Source organism: Parus major, chromosome 12 (assembly GCF_001522545.3).
Source record: "Parus major isolate Abel chromosome 12, Parus_major1.1, whole genome shotgun sequence".
NCBI lineage: Eukaryota > Metazoa > Chordata > Aves > Passeriformes > Paridae > Parus > Parus major.
The window spans coordinates 13,825,778-13,844,822 of NC_031781.1; the positions used below are offsets into that span (position 1 = coordinate 13,825,778).

Sequence of the window (19,045 nt, forward strand, 5' to 3'; positions counted from 1 at the left end):
GCTAGAGAGATGCAGGCTGTTCTCTCAGTACACACAGCTTTCTACTTTTGCCACGGTGGGATTAGCCCCAAGATGCTCCCTCAGCTATCAGCAATTCATTTTGGAGTGGCGGCACTGCCTGCAGCTTTCACAGGACTTTTCCCAAATAACACTTCCTTTGCAGTGGTTTCTGATCAGCTTTTTCCCTTGCTGTATGCTTTGGACTTTGGCCTAGAAAGCACCACCTGGGCCAGCTCTCTCCAGAGAAGCCCTCTCTGCCTGCACAGCCCCACAGCATCTGCAGATGACAAGCTGCTGTGGGTCACTGGGAGGAATGGAGACACGGGCTGGTCACACAGGGCTGGCTGGCAGGGGAGCTCACCCATGGGCTCGCAGGCTGATAGGGGTGGCTCACATGCAGTTATCTTCTACAGGAAGAAATACCCTTTTATTCCAGGATAACTATCCAAACCTAGCTTTATTCAGGAATAATTGCTCTACATTCATCTCACTCCCTGCTCTCATTCAGAACTACCATCATCGACCAAGAGCTGCTCCAGAGGTTTTCTCAATTTATGGTTCTTCCCAAACTGATGCCACCATCCACCTTTCCCCATCATCAGGTTTTCCAGAAATAGAGATTTTAGCATATTTCCACATGCAGGTCCGCAGTGCTGATGACAAGAGAACTGCTCATGTTGCAAAGCCCAGGAACATGCTGAGCGTATGCCACTGCAAAACTCTAAATTTATTTTGCTAAGGCACAGTAGAAAAAGACCCACCAGCTATGGAAACTGTCAAGGAAAGAATGACTGCAAAGTATTTTGTTATGTTAAAAAGAAAACAAACTACATACATTAGAATACTTACTTTGCATTTATAGAGCATCCTTCATCCAGGGACATCAAAGCACATTGAAAACACTAAAATTCTTATGACATGCTATACAAGGTAGCAAAAACACACATTACAAAGGACTAATAGCAGCATCACGATGTTAAATGAGCTCCATAAGTTGATGCAGAAAGTCTGTAGCAGTTTCCAGTTGAAAATCTCCCAGCAATGCCCCAGCTGCCACACCAGAGCCTTTCCTGGGCTGCCAGGGTTCCACACAGCCGGCATACACTCCTGCTGGCTTCTCCTGCCAAATTCCCCACGTGCAGAGAGGCTGCTCGCTCTGCCCTGTGCTCACATTGGTTAGCTTGTGTTTTGATTTCTTGCAATGAAGTCTTTTTGCCCACCCAGTTCTTGAAGTTGGTGGAGACCATAAATTACTTTTTTTTTGAAGAGCCGCCAAATTACTAAAGCAACAAGCCCCAAGACGCTCACCCTGGGCCAAAATCAAGGATGGGAGCTCTTCCTTCAGCTGCCTGGGTGCTGCCTTCCCAGAGCACAATCCAGCAGAATGTACGTGCCCAGCTCTGCTCCTGCTTCCGCTGGGAAGTTTTCCATTTAGTCTCAGCAGGACTGCAGGAACTGGTTCCCATCACACCAGCAACATAGCTTGGCAGGGATGGGCAATTTGGTTTGAGAAGCAAAACAAAATAAATACAACAGGCTGCAACCTGTGTTCTGTTGCCTGAAATAACCTGAAAGGGTTTGCTTTGGATCTGCATCAGCAAAGGGGACCTTCTACAGGAGTGCTCATGGAGAGGATGGAGTAGAGGCAGCTGCCAATCCTTGTCCAGTGCCTGGGGAACATCTCATGGGGAGAAAATCCTTATGCTTGCCAATGGCTTTCTCCAGCCATCACCCCCTTCCAGGGAAAAACCTGAACCACAGATCCTTTCACCTGGGACATCACTTCTGTCCCAAGAGAACCATACAGAGCACAGATAAAGAGCAGAAGGACATCCCTTGCCCAGGCTGACATGAGGCCAAGCCTGTGCATATAATGGTCTCTAATCCATCACCCATTCCCATAGCTTGAACCCAGCTCCTTGGATGGGAGACCCAAGACTGGGAGGGACAGGGTCACAGGCTGCCAGTGTCCCTGCCTCTGTGCCCAGCTGGCTGCTGACAGCATTTCTGACCTGGTGTGAGAGCAGCTGGGCTGGCACAGCCTGGGTGATGATCAGAAATAAAGAAGGAAAAGGGGATTCTTAGATCAATCTGGTTTTTCAGGGAAAAAGCCTGTAGAAAGTGTTAACTCACTGGAAAACTAAAACTGCTCAGTCTGCACTTTGCTTTTGTACAAAAGGTCACTGTTTTATGCTGAAGTAACTCCTCCTCCATCCAGCTCTGTGTTGCAGCACACACAAGCCTTGTAGCTGGTGAGTTTTGCAGCGCCAGGGCCAGACCCCCCACGTGCCTGCTGCTGCTGGCTCCTCACTGCCCTTACAGGCTCTGCAAAAGGAGTTGCACCCAGATAAGGATAACAGTGTGGGCAATGACCCCGGAGAGATAACATTTCTTCTTTAAACAGTGCAGTATCTGTAACTGTTTTATTATTAAATGCTTCTGCTGTACAACACAGCAGCTCTGCATCCTTGTATTTCCCCTCACAACAGATCTGCTCTGCCCGTGATTATCCCAACAAGCATCATTAACACACAGGAGCCCCTTGTGGGGCTGGACTAGGCTTCATCCTTAGTTTCCACTCTAGTCCCACTTCCCTCTGACTTCTGCTCACATCTGGACGAGAGAAATCCCAAAGGAGACTGGAAAACATCACACTGAGTTAAAATAGGGTTTGAGACAACATCACAAGGTCGCATATGCCATAGGGATGGGGTGCCATGGGCACAGGACAAGGGACAGCTGTGGGTGCTAGGTACCACGGGATACTGGAGGGCTGGGCAAGCTCCATCTTGCTCCAGGGAGGTCCCACTCGGACAGGCTCCATGTTACCAGAACCTGAAACAGCAGGTTCCCAAGGTGTTACTCTCACCTTCGAAAGGAAAATGTCCAAACACCAAGTTTTGCTAACAAAAACTGATATACATTTTGGAAATTAACAGCTATTTGATGCTAAAAGGGAGGAGGTGAAGAGAGGGAGGTAGAAATTAAAAAAGAAATAAACCAGGAGAAAGGAAAAAACAATGTAAAAACAGGGTAGGAAAAAGCCTTTAAACTGGAGCCAACTTTATTCAAAGGCACTGAGGAAAGTAATTACATTAGTTTACAAATGCCTTTGTGTTCTGTGGTCTTCTTAGGTTTGGGGTATGTTTCCAGTTTAACTTTGACAGTTTACAAACCTACCCTGGCCCTGCTAAATAAAGGGAGGACTGCAGCTTGTCCTGGCGGTCCCAGGGTGACCAAAGACAAAACCCACATGAGCATATCTGTGAGCAAAGCCTTAAACCTCCTAGAAGGAAAAGTATGCAAACATCCTGTAAATTCAAGCTATTGATGAAGGATCTCTTTGATCAATGAATTAAAGGAGGTGGAGGGGAAATATCATATTTCTTACGCCACAAATTGCTGTTGGGAAGCAGCATTTGGTTGTACTTGCCCTGAGCACAACACCCCTTCCTAAAGCACCCACCAAACCGGGCTGTTTGGGATGACTGTATGGCTGGGATGGACTACAAAGGAGCACACGGTGTCCTGGCACGGGTGCCGACTTGCTCAGCCCTCACAGCTCCAGCACAGCCAGCTGGGCAATCCTGCCTGGCTCTCATGAAACCAAACCAACTGCAAAACCAGCTGCAAGGCTTCTGCAAAGAGCCCTGTGAGGGCAGGACGTGCTGGCCTGTGTACAGTACGGTGCCTGAACACGGATGTCCCCAACAAGGGGACCTTGGTGAGTCAGCCACCACTCAGGCACAGTGCAGTAAACCATCACACACAGTGGAGTCTGTTCAAAATGCCAGCATTCCCCAAAGTACCCCCCCACACCCAGGACAGCATCATTTCCTCTGGGGACATGCCAGGGTACCACAGCCCTCTGGCAGCCCATTCCGTGATACCCAGGGATGTCCCGTGGCAGCACAGGGAGCTGGTGGCACATTGATGTATGTGTGCTCAATTGTGGCCCCTTCTCCTGGCTCACTGCTGCAAACTCCCATGGGATTTGGCTGCTGAGGGAAGAAGGCAGACAGTGGCTCTGACAAGCCTGTGCTGGTCTGGGCGAGCAGGGCTGCTCCTGTGGCTTGCCTGCTCCTCCCCAGTGCTGGCTTCTGAACAGCACACGTCAGGCTTTAATGATCCTTTACACTGAGCACTTAAAATTGACAGAGAAACAAACCTGATGCTTTTGTACGTCTCTCATTCCTGCTGGCCTCCTTGGAAAAGCAATGGAGAAAAAATCTCAAACAAACCACATGCAAATAACTTTCCCAATATGTCTGTGAAACCTTGCAAGTGCTTGTACACGTTGACTCACACACAAGCTCCACAGATGACAGCACGTGTGAGCCTGGAAAACGAGTTCAGTGTGCTTTGGCCCGAGTCTGGCACATCCTCCTTTTCCAAGGCCATTAGGACACAAAGCACTGATTTATTTTTTGAGGCAAAACAATCCTTACAGCAGGGCCAGATGCTCTGAAATGAAGAGTGGGAACTGCTGCCTGGCTCTGTCGAGCACGGGGATGCAGGCAGGCACGCACCCTGGAGGGGTCCAGAGTGCCCCCTGAGAGCCCAAAGCCCAGCTGGGAGCAGGACCCCCCGATCCGTGAGCGCCCACGTGCCGCTGCACAGCACTGGGACACAGATGCAATCCCGGCGCCGGGCAGTCCGGCATCCCGCAACGCTGGGCTTGCTCTTGGAAACCCGCTCCGAAGTCAGAGGGACAAAGGCAGGGAACAAAGGAAAAATCATTTTTCTAAGTGCTATTTGTTCTGGCACGCTCTGCGGCTTTCCGCACGCTCCTCTCCCACGGCTAACGGCAGCTGAGGCGTCTGAGCGCTGCTGCTCCCCAGTCGAGAGCGACATCCATCCCTGCCAAGCCTTTGCAGCAGCCCTGGGTCTGTAAGGGATCCCACGGAAGCCCTGCTTCCTGCTGGCATCAAAGAGGAACATTTGAATGAAGGCCCTATGTCCACACGTCTTAGACTTGTGAAAGCCTGTGACATGATTTTTCTTTTTTTAAGCATGAATTTGGATTAAAAAGAGTCAGATCAGTGCTTTCAACAGCACTGAGACTAGTCCATGCTGCGAGGTCCATGCAGGGCTCAGGAGCACCAGGAATGATAATGATTATCTGTTGCATTGATCATCCCTGATCATTCCCCTGGGTATCCCACATGACATGTTCTTGGATTTCTAATGCATGGGGTAGCACGCTTGCATAACACTGCAACACAGAAAAGCTGTAATTGCACACTGGAATAAAGCTCCAGGAGAAGTTTCTATTGGGTAGTCCAGGGTTTTTCTGTTTCCTTTTCCACTCCCTGCCTCTCACCTATGCTGAGCTCCACATATCTTCTTCAAATTTCAGAATCAAGCCAAACCATGTCAGATGAGTGGTTGGTTTCTGTGACCCATTGAAAGTAGCTGATCACTTCCTTGATAATAAGATTATTCAAGAATTAAGTAATTTTGACAGCTTCCACTGGCTCACCACAATCAGGGCAACACCAAAGGATATAGAAATGGAGCAAAAGTCCAGACACATGGTTTTGCCACAAGCTCTTTTGCACCATGGGATGTGCTCACACTTCTCCATCCACTCTTTCCAGAGTCCTCCTACCCCACCCACCCCCAAGTCACCCAGTGCCAGCATCACAGGCAGAAAAAGCATTCTGTGTGCAGGACTGCTGCTCCATCCAGCAGCTGGGAAGCATTCGGCACAGTCCGATGCCTGGAGGCTGAATTTAGACAGCTCCAGCCTTGAAATAAGAGCCGCTAACTGCCGGGCTATTTAGATACTGAGAGAGTTCACTGGGGAGGTGATGGACTTACCCTACCTCAAAGCGAAACTGGAGAGCTTTGCAAAATGTGTTGAAAGGCAGCTTTTGGGTAAAATACTCCAGCGTGCACATGTGTAAGAGGGCAAAATGAGAGGCAGCTGCAGCTCCTGGGAGCAGGGTACACGAGTTACAGCTTCTCCTCAGGGCCCTCAGCTTTCCATTCACCCTGCTCTGCTCTCAGGACCAGGATCTACCAGGAAGGAAGAGCTCTTCATAGGCCTTTTGTCCTTCCTCTTCCAGACTGTAAATTAGCTTGTCTGCTCTCCACTACTACACAGATTTGGAGCACAGGGTCACTTTGGTCTGTTTTACTCCTTCCTTGCTGCATGCAAGACTTGAGTCTCTTGAGGAGTGAAACAGTTTGCTGAAGGTTCAAGAAAGAACAAGATGGTACAATGACCGTGACACACAGGCACAAGTGAGACACACGTCCCCCAGAGATGTCTGGCCCAGATAATGTACTTTCTGCTTCACCAGAATGGTGAAAATCTTTTTGTAAGGTGTAAATGCATGTTCAGTGTAGGTTCATCTCCATTCTCCTTTCCTCACTTTGTCACCTGAATAGCAACTGATGAAACTTGGAGGTTTTATAACTCAAGCCCTTGCAACAGGTCTTGCAAAATATCCAGAAGAAGGATTAACGCGCACATTAGCTCCTGAATAAACTCCCTGTGACAGCTACAAGTTTCACACCACTGCAAAACTCTTGAGGTCCAAGCTCTAATGACTGCCTTAGAGAAAAATGGTCCCCTGAGCCTTCATGCTGCTAATTTTAGCTCAGATGAGATTTTCATAACTTTTTAAGGGACTCAACCAGAGCAACTGTGTTGACAACAAGATGGAATTAAGTTCTTACGGTACATGCAAGGTTCTCAGATGCTGGCATGCCAGAGCCATACAAAAAGCCAAACCAAGGCTGAAGTAGAGCCTCATCTTTTGTTTAATTGGAAATTCCTGCCCATAACCAGCTGCTCCTAATACTGAGACACAATAAAGATAGAAATCCTTAAAAATCCCTTGTATTCATAAATTCAAAGTGGCATGTTATAACCCCTTTGGATTTCTCCAAACCACAGGCCCAAGGAATTCAAGGCTGCACAGTTCACATGTATTTACACATGCCTTGCCTAAAAATGTGAAAAAGACATCACAGAAAGACTTATTTTCAAGCATCTGCCCTCAAACTTATGTCAGCACAAGGAGGATCAGCTGTCAGACTGCCAGCCCCAGCAGACAAACCGGCTCCCAAAGATGTATTCCTCTGTCTCTGCAGCCAGGCTCAGTCTGAGATTTTGCTTTGCTGAGGAGACACTTCTAAAGGTGTTTGCCCATTTCAAGACTTCGACACTTATTTCTATGTCCAACCATTGAACTGCAGGCAGAAAAAAAGAGCATTTCATAAAGGCCATGTCCCCTGCTTCTGTATAGCCATCTTGGCCAGTCCCATCTGCATCCCTATCTTCCAGAAGAGAAGTCCCTCTTCTGCAATAAGACAACTTATCATTGAAGTCCAATCCAAGTGGGATTAGACCCCACAGAAGCCTCCTGGCCATCCTGTGTAGCTGATTGCTACTACAAGAAATTCTATTTCCTTATCACATTGTGATTCATGGAGCTCAGTCCTGGGTTTTCACCTGTCACTCTCCCGGCTGGCAGGTTGTTGCTGAACCTTCCACCTGTGATGGTTTCAAACCTCTTCCAGTTTCCTGCCTGAATGCATTTGGAGACTGTTTAGGTCTACATTCTTGGGCTAAAGCTGGAGCTTTTCCCCCTCTAATGAACAGGGGGAGGAACAATTCTAATGAACAATTTGCTAGGCTGGACAAACTAAGCTCTTGTAGGCTCCTCAACAAAATAACATTTCCAGTGTTTTTCCAGTTTATACCCCTCTTTCTTGAGCAGACATGTCATACTACATCTATGTAGTTAGTTTAACAGAAAAAAATTTATCATACCTTATACAATCAATTTTTAAATTATTATCCTAATCCCTGTGTTATAAATGTATTTAGAAATATATAGTGTTTATGGCTTTTGAGTAAAGCCCTTTTTAGTCTTACACACTGATGAGCCGTAATATAAGGGATAACTTCCAGCTCCACTCCTCATTACAATGTTTGGATCAGTATCTGTGAACACAGGACCAATAATTTTTTTTTGTCTTCAGTACTGGGCACTGAGTAACCAGCATGATTTTCACTGGTGACAGGTACCACAGACCAGCTGATGCCTGAGTTAGTGTCCAGGAATACAGTTAGACCTTATAGCTTTGAGTCAATTCCCCTCTAAATGACAGTAATTTAAGCTTTGGATTGAAGGGACTCTTCAAATACTGGAATGACCTGTGGACACTGCCAAAAAACGATGTCATGTTTGCAGGCCAGCTCCTCCCCACTGAAATCCTGTAAATTGCTGTGCTGAGTGAGACGTGAGCGCTGTCTCCCAAGAATAGCGAGGTAGGAAGGCTGTCGTCCAAGTAAAATAAGAAAATTGCATTAGTCTTTCAGGGGAACACTTACCTCCCCAGTTCATATACTGCACAGAGATTTTAATAAAGTAGAATATTGCGGAAAAAGTTGTTTCATTTAATCTGTGTCACGTCCAAAAAAATACAACAGCGAAACAGCAGGAGGCAGAGAAAAATTCTCTGCCTGTTCAATCTGTATTTTCAGCCCAGTCTGACAGGAGTACCCTCAGCCAGAGCAGAGCCCACCAGTTGCTCCATGGCAGGCACCAGCCTTGCAGAGGCTCCACATCACGTGCACATCCCTGACTCACTGACCAAAAGACCACACATCTGTCTGCAGACTTACACATCCCCACTGAATTGCTACAGAGGCATCTCCTACCCCCATGGGATGTAAATGGCCCCTCCTGCACTAAGGGACAGCCACAGGGGTCATTCTATGATTCCATGAAATTCAGGGTGCTGCTCTTCACCCAGGGACAAACCCCAGGCCTGCAGTGTGCCTCTTGCACAGCCCAGGGAAGTAACACCTTGCTTTTGTCATCTTACTGGCTCATTTAACTTGTGAAAAGTCATGAAAGGGCTGGCAGATGAGCTCTGCTGGATGGATTTCAGAGCCTGTCTCTGGCTCTGCTTATGGCTGCTCTTCATCTCCATGGTGATTAGAAACAGGTCTGAAGTGGCAAATTTGCTGAAAGGCCCAGTGATGCAGACTGAGGAGCGTACTGAGACAACGAGCATTCAGGCTGAGGAGCACCATGACCTGTGCAAGAAATAAATGCTGGAAGAACCTAAAAATACATTAACCTGAGTAATGCACGAGATGTCAGTAGCTACTGGTAGAGCTAATGGACTTCTATTTCCTCCTGAGCATCCCAAACTCCCTGATGTCACACTTAAAGAGCACGGAAGGGATCAAAGAAGCACACAGATCTCCTGGAGTATGTCACTACCATGCTAAAAGTGGGTTTCAGTCACTGCCCACATCATGATGGAGTCATTAGAGACCATGTCTACCTGGTCAGGTGCCACCTGTCATTAAATACCTGTATTTCCACCCAAAGCTGCAGGAAATAGGCCAGCTTGTGCTCCAGAAGCTGCAGACACGCCTGGTCAGAAACCAGCAATGACAGCAGGTGGCACCAGCTTGGGTATGGTCCTCCAACAGGACCCCCCAAACCCAACCAGCTCATGGTGCCACAGCATGAAGGACCAGCAGAACTTATTCAGAACCATCTGCATTTCTCCACACACCATGTCTTGTACCTCCTGTGAGGCAAAAAGAGAGCCTTGACATAAGGAAGGTGACAGAACACAAGGCTGCTGCCTGATTTGCACGGTTGAATGGCACCAAATGAAACACATGGTGCTGTGGAGTTTCAAGTGAGCACTGAGCGAGGCTTATAAAGACAAGGGGGAAAAAAAAAGAAACAAGCCACCAAACAACTGGATTTTCTCTAATCAGACAGATAATATTTACAGCCTACGAGTGGTGCCAAAATATTTCAGGAAATTCCTAAGCCTGTCTGAATAAAAGCACAGGAAAACACAGTACTTAAGGACAGCAACTAAGGCAGTAAGAACGAAAGCTTTCCACCCCCTTCCAGCCTCCTTAAACAGTTTAAAATTATTGCCATATCACATCATGCTGCAATTATCAAGGCTAAGCTCATTTTGCCATCTCCACTGCAAATGAAGTTCTGAGTTGTACATACAAAAGACCAGCAGAAAAATCAAAGGAATCATGTAAACTGGAAGGAGCAGAATCAATGCATGCTCCACACAGCACACTGAGGTCTAATCCATCCCACTCAATCCTGCACCAAGAGACTTGAGCTTTATTTAAGCTATTCCTTCCAGTAAGGCATAAACATCATGCTTGGAAAACCCAAACCACAAAGCTTTTGGCCCATTTTTCAGAGTTATCTACCAGCTTTGACTGTCTGCCATGGACTTACCACAGAGAGAAGCAGTCCAGGAGGGCAGAACACAAGCACTGAGCGCCTGGGACTGGAGTCCCATCACTTTATTCCCACTGAAACATTAGATATGTCTTTTCCCTTGTACAACCACAAGAAATCCCATCCTGGAGGTTTTTGTTTCCCCCCTCTCAATTACCAATTACATCCACAGATGTAGAGAACCACAGGTCCTGCAAGGATCACGTGTTTGTTTTGTTCCATTTTGTTCCATTCAGAGCAGACCCGTTCCCTGCAAGTCTCTCTAGTGCACCCAGAAACAACCACACGCAACAAGTGCTCACACCTCTAGAAGAAAAATCGGGTAAAGTATTTCCAGAGAACATGCAAAACAAATTATTTTCTGCTAGCTGGGTGGTGTCATCATTACCTGCTCAGGCTTCAGGCCGGGGGGGACCCAGGCGTACTCCTCCAAAGCACAGCCTGAGTCGTCGTCAGAAGTTGAATTCCTCTGGAAGTCAAACATGAGCTTCGTGACTGTCTTCTCCATCTCCAGAGGCATAACTGTTACAATGTGCTCTTCCTGGGAGCACTTACAGTGAAGGCAGATCTTCCTGTAAGGTGAGGAGAGAGAAAGAGATGTGGTGGTGAGCAGTGCTTTCAATGAAAAACTGATTCCTGCCAGTCACTGGTCCGCAGAGACTAAACTCAACCCTTTCTTATGCTCGGGCATTTTCTAACACAGGATTTGTCTCTCTTATGAGGAGGAAATAAAAGTCCATATTTGCTGTAACACTTGGCAATCCATCTGAGTCAGACTGCCCAATGTTTGGGGATATGCAATTGCTTGTCCCTTTACTGCACCACAAAGAGTATTTCCAGAGGCCAGCACAGGCACAGGCCATGCCTGGTGGGGTGTGACTTGCCAGTCAGAATTGCAGTCATTACTGAATTTAGGACAATTGAGCACTTTGCTAAAATGGGAAATGGTGGATTGACTGGGAAGCTGTGAATGACAAGTCTCTTTAGCATGCTGATAGCATAAATTTAGTTATTAAAGCAGCATAAAAATTGATTATAGTCTGAACACATAAAGCTAAATCAAATTAAGGGAGGCTACAAAACCCACAGTCACACTGCAATGGAATCTTAACCACCTGGCTCGGTGGTACATGCCACAACTGAGCCTCAGCAGCATGGGGAGGAAAGCAGAAGAACTCAAAGAGCAGCCCACAGGTTGCAATTCAACAGCCATTAGCTTAATTCGCTGCAAATATCTGTTGTTCTTACCACTTCTTTAAAGGGGCTGTTCTTGCAGCTTGTGGCCTGTGACATTTTCTTCATGGGCTTGAACCTGAACTTTTATCTGGAAGGACAGTACAGACTAGTAGAATGGTTTGGGTTGAAAGGAACCTTAAATGCCATTCAGTTCCAACATCCATGGGCAGGAACACTTTTTACTAGACCAGGTTGCTCAGAGCTCCATCCAGCCATGCCTTGAACACTTCAAGAGATGGGACATCTGCAAGTTCTCCAGGCAATCTATTCCAAGGTTTCCCCTCTTACAGTAAAGAATGCCTTCCTAATATCCTAAACTTACTCTGTTTCAGTTCAAATCCATTCCCCCTTGTCCTATCACTATACGCCCTTGTAAAAAGTCCTTCTCCAGCAATCCTGCAGGCTCCTTTGGGTACTGAAAGGCTGATAAGGTCACCACAGAGCCCTCTCTTCTCCAGGCTGAACAATCCCAATTGTCTCAGCCTTTCCTCACAGGACAGGTGTTTCATCTCTCTAATCATCACACCCCTTCGCCACAGTAACAGCGAAGGACAAACCTGGTTGAAAACAGCCCCTGACAAAGAAAAAGAGGTTAAAGGGAACGCTGATAAATTGGCTTCTATTTCTGAAAACTCAATGCTTTTCCACAGGCTGGGTCAACGGTATCTATTTTAGATCAACCACACAGGATTCTGAATTAATTTGCACTAATGAAGCACCACTGACTTCTGAGGAACGAGATAAGGTTTCACTTGGGTAGCAGAAGGGAGACATCTCAGAAATAATAAGGTACCAGACAAAATCAAATGAAAATTTACAGTTGCCATTGCAGGTTTCTCTGCTCTGCGGTAAAGCAAAGAAATTCAGAGGGAAGCAATAGTTAAACCTGGAGGCTGGAATTTTTAAACACCTTTCCTTCTCTTTCAGTGCTGTGCACAAGCCAGCTAAGCATAGCAGTGCTCGGATCCAGCTTCAAGTCTAAATTTCCATTTGGCCATTACAGCACAAAAAACGCACTCTAGCAAAAGTCAAGAGGCTCCGTTAAGTCAAGCCAGGGAGATTTGCCAGATTTTCCCATTTCCTGCCTTTCATCAGATCTAAACCACACAGCAACCCCCACACACTCCAGCGTCTGGTTTGCGTCCAGTCGGGGAGTCTCGGCATCACCTCTGGCTGTTTCCTTAAAAAATAATCAAGGTACCATTTCATGTGAATGTTTTAATTAATCAGCTACCGTGGAAGGGTGTGGAAGGGGTACTCTGCCTCAGCAAAGTCACTGGTATCATTGCTGTTTCCATCTCATTTCATGATACGATTAAAAGCACCTTAATAGGAAATAAGATTTTAAGAATAATTCATAGAGCCCCAGATTTGGCACTAGAGTTGTTCTAAGGGAGTTCTGGACTTAACCAAATTTTGACTTTTGGGGTATTGATCACGTTTCAAAGGGGGACAAACCCAACAGTCCACTGGGAGCATGAGCATTACGACAGGGAAAAAGCCAGTCCACAGGCTTCTTCCTCCTTCCCACTCCAGATACATCCCCTTCAGGGGATGGGAGATGGCAGGAGAACATCAGATGCCTTGGCTTTTAATAAATTAGACAAATCAAGACCTGTAATAACAGTGTCAAAGAGTGAATAGGTGAGATATAAGACTAGTTAGAACCCAGAGATCACTCCCACCTCCCCCAGCTTACACCATGTGCAGGTTGAGGACTGGGTCAGGAAGCTGGTTTACCCCACCCTCCCTCCTGCCCCATCCCACGGAAGAAAGTACTGCCAGCGAGTGGCTTCCCTGGTCAGACAAGCAAAGGATGAAAACAGGTAGCCTGTCTACTCAGTAGTGATGTCCCCAAGCCAGAACAACTTTGCACCATTAAAACTTGACCATCTCCAGGCATGGGGTTTCTGCCACTTCCCATGGCAAACTATACAAAATTCCAGATCTTGCCTCTGAGATATTCAGCTTTTTCCCCCTCATTAAAAGCAGATGATTAACAGCTTTAATTACAATTTTCTTTACATTAGGATATGTTGTTTCATGGGAACAATACCCAGTGTCCTAGGAGTGTCTTTCCACGTCTATGATCAGGTTTCCATGACTTCTTCACATAGGTCTCACTTACTCAACTTCATTTTATCATCTTCCAGCACACTATAATTAAAAATAATTCCCCATAGCAAAAATTTAATATCAGAATGTACATTTCAAATGTGAGATGAAATTGAAAAAGAAACGTTTTCCCCTGCTGCGCTCAGAGCAGAGCAGCACAAAGCGAGACAACGCACGTGTCAGCGCTCGCGGTGCCTGCGGTGACCACAGCGACAATGTGGGTGTCACAGCGGAGAGCTGGTGGGTGTTGGAGAGGAGCAGGGCCATGGCTGGCAGCCTGCCTGGCTGCTCCTGCCAGCAGCAGCTCATTTGTCACAGCACAGGCTCCAGAGATGCTCAGCACATCGCTGTGTCACACACCTTACCCTGGACAAGGAGCTGCTGCCCATCTGGGGTGGCACCTCCTCCAAGGGAAACCCATCGGTGTGGCTCTCAAGCCTCACCACCACCAAAGCCTCAGCAACAACCTCTGCTGCCTGTGCAGCCTTGCACAACTTGAGAAGAGTGTAGACAAGTGGGGATTTTTTAGCAAGAATAAATTAACACCAATCACTCTCTGGAAATCCCATCTTCATTCATGAGCCTTTCCATCTTGCTCTCAATCCCAGGTCTGCAAGCTTGGCTCAGGAAAGAACCTGCCCTGGTGACTCAGAGGTATCACCAGCACTGGGGAGGAAACAACGATGGCTGACAGCACGACTGGCTTTGAGCACAGAGGGTGAATAAAGGAGCTTTTAAGCAGCTGTAGCTTGTGGACAGGGAGGAGAGGCAAGGGGGAGCCAGCCGGCAGGCAGGCTGCTGCAGGAGGCACGGGCTGGGGAGCATCGGCGGGGCTGCTCAGCACAGAGCTGCACACAGAGCTGTCCTCTAGTGGGGCCAGGACGGCGGGAAGCAAACGGGGAGAAAAAGAACATTTCCTGGTGTCAGATTTAGCTGGAAAGGAGCCTGCCTTGAATTGACTTCACATGGTACAAAGCAGCAACGTCTCAGAAAGAGACTGAAAAATTTCTTCTCCTCAAGGCCAGCTAAGTTACAAGATGGATGTGTTTTATTTTGCATTGGCTGCTTTTACGTGGTGCTCCTGGCACAGTGGGCAAATCCTCTCCTCAGAGGAGACTTTAAGCCTATTCCTGTTCACATCCCTACCCAGGCACTGGTGCAGGAGGAAGGTGATCCACCTCTCCATGCCAGCCCTTTTCTCTCTACAGATGAAAACAGGCACACAAGGGGAATCTAAAGCAAACAGGACCCAACACACCAAGCAGAGAACTCAGCTTCAAAGAACCTCTTGTTTGGGATGCAGAAGTACACTCCCAGCTTCGGTCCACTTACAAGGATCTTGACACAAACCCAATTGACCCATGAGGTCTCTGGGACGAGGCAGCCCCTTGTTGTACAACCCTGTCAGCAAAGCACAGCCTCTGCCATCTCTGGAGCCTCCCTCAGCCCTTTCATCTCAGCAATGGCACAAAAAAAAGCTAAACCATGCTGAAAACACTAGTGCTGTGCAAGAGGCTCTGGAGAGAGCTGCGAGTGTGACCCCAGCTTTCTGAAGAGAGATGAGGTCTCCCTACTGTGAAAAAACAGCTGAATCCAATTGGGGAAAGCAAGAGCAGAACTAAAAAGTCAGGGAAGGGAGATGGAGGGCAGCCTGTGACCAAGGCAAAGGGTGTCCTTGCCAATAGTGTGTAGCTCCAGCAAAGGAGCCAGGTAAGCTGGCCTCTCGCAGGGAGCAGCCTGAGTGTCAGGCTTTGGGGTGCACAGGCAGGATGGGACTCCCCAGGATGTTGAGGACAGCACAACCCTGCCTGCAGGAAAACTCCTGGCCACAAAGCTCGTCTCTTCCTGTTTAGCAGGTGGGCATACAGAATATAACACAGCAAACAGCGCCGAGGCAAAGCCTGCCCAGGCTGGGACCCACGGATATTCTGAGAAAGGGCAGAGCCCAACGCCTCCCAGCAACAGCAGGAATGAAGGCAGAGTTTAGAATTGTGGCAGAAATGTTAAAATTCCTCTTGGACAAAGAAGGAACTCGGTAAACAGCCCTTATCACCCCCAGCGGGTGCTTATCTCTGCTTCTCACTTGCTTCTTCTGGGATGGAAATAAATGGGCTGTATCAGGGAGCAGCTCCCTCTCCAGACAAAGCGAGGAGCCCAAATGCCATGGCCGTGCACGACCATGCAATGCCTCTGCTGTGCTCCCTAATACAGGATTTGCATGCATTTGTGCACACATTAACATGCAAGGTTTGGAATCCCTCAAAAAGCAATTGTCTGCTCTGCTCAGATGGGGGGTGTAAATGCAGACAGACAATTCCCTTCTCATTTGGCTTAAGACATACATGGCAGCCTGATCTCTCTCCAGCATCGTGCCATCATTCTGACTGCAATAAGGCTTTTGGGTCAGCTGTCAGTAAATCCCAAAATCCCAAGACCTCTTGGAAAAGGGAAAGGTAGCTCAGGATTTGGGGCAGCTGGTATGACCCCTGAGTCTCTTAACAAGGGTGTCTTAATATCCCTGCCTGTTATGTCCTCCCCTCAATTGAGAGCTAATGAGGCATCTTCCCATCCCATCCCAAGTGAACTCCAGCTTTACAGACCCGCTTCTCCAGACCCCCCAGGCAGGGTGAACATTTACCTGTAAGGAAAAATTAACAGTCCTTCACTGCCATAGGGAGAGCCCAGCAGCTTTTCTTCAGCACAGGGAAACTGAGGCATGGAGCAACCACAACCAGCACCCAGCTGTGGCTTCCCCATGGGCTTCCTAAACATCAGAGGAGCCCCAAATTTTGTGCTCCAAACAGATAGTTCAGGCTGAAGTTCTGCCTCTTTCTCCAATTTCTCTAACACTGTATTTTGAACCAAATGGTCCCATCCAGCTACTGCCCATAACCTCAAGTCCCATGGAAATCAGTGACAAAGGGGCATCTCTCCAGATAAAACATTTCTGCAACTTCCCAGCTATTCCAGTCACTGCAGCTGAACCAAATCTATCAGTGGGAATGGACTGCAAAGACTCTGTGTTACCTGGGTTGAAAAGGAAGCTCAGCAAAACCTTTTACCTGCCCACTGTGATGCAGGAGGAGGAGGTGAATTAGACACGGCTACCTACAACAGTAGGAATTCAAAGTCTGAGGACAAGGTGCCCTTGGTGGCCTGCAAGGACAGTCTAGGGATGCCAACACTCGACACAGCATGTTGTGGGAACAGCTGGCTTGATATATCAACATCAGGTGTTGCAACAGAGCTGGCAGAACAGTAATGCCAGGAAACCAAGGAAGAGAGAAATAATCCAGCAACCAAACTGGTTGCATCCTACAGATACAAGTCCCCCCAAAGGCCACAGAAAGAGCACGTGTAGCCACCCATCTATCTACATGAAGGTCCACAGTAGGTGGGGAAACACTTACGAGGATGGAGGAGCTGCAAATCAGACTCTTCTCTATCTTCCCCATCCATCTTCTCTGGTTTCCCCCCTTGATCTGCTTAAGGCAACTTTCTTTACAATATTGTTTTATTTGTAGTTCCCCTTGACCCCTGCAGTGCCCACAGCTGCAGTGAAGGTATCCAGGACGGTACTGACGCTTTTATGACAAAGCCCATTTCCCCTCCTGGTAAAATTTTCCTCTCTAGCTGATTTGTCCATGCTTGGCCTCAGGCTGGAGAATAATGTTATTTTTAAAGCTCATCCTTTACCAATGCAAAAGCTACTCTTGCTTAATTATGAAAAAGAAGAATAAAAAAATAACTATCCCCAGCACTGCCAGTTGCAGCCAAATATGAGCAAAAGCAGCCTTTGAGGATTTTCCATTTGCTCTGTTTCCATCATGGATCACGACCATCCCTTTCATGAGCAGGTAGAACATCTGCCCGTGGGTTCCCACTGCCCTGTCCCCAAACCACTGCTTCCCTGAGGCATGGCCTGGGGCAGCCTCCAAGCTGCTCCCAGTCCTGCTGTGGTCTGAGGCACCATATGTGGCAGAGAACAACCACCAGCACACCAGAAGCAGACCAAGAAATTAGGACAAAACACAGTACAATGCACAAAGCCTCCAAATTCTTCATCTGGTCTGTCTGGTGCCCTCTAAGGCAAACAAGGAATCACAGAACCACAGACCAAAGCTGTGGCCAGACCTTGCAGCAACATCCCAGGATGAGAATGAAAACACGACCAACCTTTCCAGCCTGTGGCTAAACCACAGTGGGGGTTCTGGGGTGCATCATAGGCCATTTTGGAGAGCCCAGGTGCACCCCAGTGCTCTGCAGTGGACACAGCTCCCTGCTTGGGCTCCAGTTACTCCTTGTGAGCTGGGTAAGGAGCAGTGGGGTGTTGAAACACCCTCTTGACCTGAACCACACTGCCCAGCTGCTCCCATGAGCCACAACCCCCGACACAAACTGTGAAAATTCTGATGCATAAAAATGAGATGGTTAAATTAAAGGATATTAATAACTCAGCAGCTCTCAGAAGAACTCTCAACTTGGATCTCTCAGGATATTTTGCAGAAGATTAAATTATTTTTTTTTATAATAGAGGTTAGACAGAAGTGGGCAAAGTGCTACACCCATGTGAGCTGCAGATCAAACAAAGGGGAGAGAGAGAAGAGGCAAAAGAAGCTGCAGTGAGCCCCAGCCTGTTGCCCAGCCATGCTACCAGGAGAAAAGGCATCCAACAGGCTGCTCCCTCACATCCAAGACGATGGAGGCAGTCTGCCAGCTCACAGGCTTACCGCTACTCTCAGCATATTTATATTAGGGTTTTTTTTTCCTCCTTAAAGGTCTAGCTTTAGAAACAGCAATAGCCACATTTTTTTTTCCCCAGTCATGGAGAAGAAATGCAAAGCACTAGTTTACAAGTTGAAGAGAAGAACAGGCTCAGCAGCAGCAGTAATAACCCTGAAGCTGGTGGGCAAACAGTGCTGAAGCCAAGCTCATGATTATAAAAGGCAGAAGGTGGTACAGGATGGGCAGATGCGGGACCTGTGGACACCCAAGAGGATTTGGTGTCCCCCGTAGCAGGACAACCCCAACCCCAAGGATCCCAGAGACCACTGGGGCTTCTGGCTGATGGGGATGGGACAGGAGGTAGTGGAAGGGCAGGCACAGCAGGACCCTGAGGAACTCTCCCTCTGGGCTCCCCATCCAAGAGCCAATGTGGTCTGTGTGACAAAGCCCTGCCCTACCCTGAGGGTTATCTTGTCAGATTTTAATGATAGCATTGGGTGGCTTTTCAGCCTAACAAGATGCAGATCTCTATCACAGGAGGTCCTTTCTGCTTTGTTCTTAACTGAAGATTAAAATCCCAAGCCTGGGGTTCTGGCACCCTGGATCCAAACCCAGCTGTCCACTGAGAAACCTGTCTCTCCTCAGGATGTGGATCTTCACTGTTTCCTCAGGTTTGAATATGCTGGAAAGAGATCTGGGCTCTCCACAGG

At 47.7% G+C, this 19,045-nt stretch overlaps 1 protein-coding gene across 4 annotated transcripts in view; it reads right to left on the minus strand.

Annotated features, from left to right (window-relative positions):
- PRICKLE2 (prickle planar cell polarity protein 2) overlaps positions 1-19,045 on the minus strand; it is a 102,288-nt gene that overhangs the window by 20,756 nt on the left and 62,487 nt on the right. For 3 of the 4 annotated variants that reach the window (XM_015640618.2, XM_015640622.3, XM_015640620.1), the window contains one exon: positions 10,648-10,831. In XM_015640618.2, coding sequence (XP_015496104.1) covers positions 10,648-10,831 — 184 coding nt within the window. Of the gene's footprint in view, positions 1-10,647; positions 10,832-11,507; positions 11,584-19,045 lie in introns of all 4 variants that reach the window. The other variant, XM_015640621.1, reaches the window with a different exon arrangement.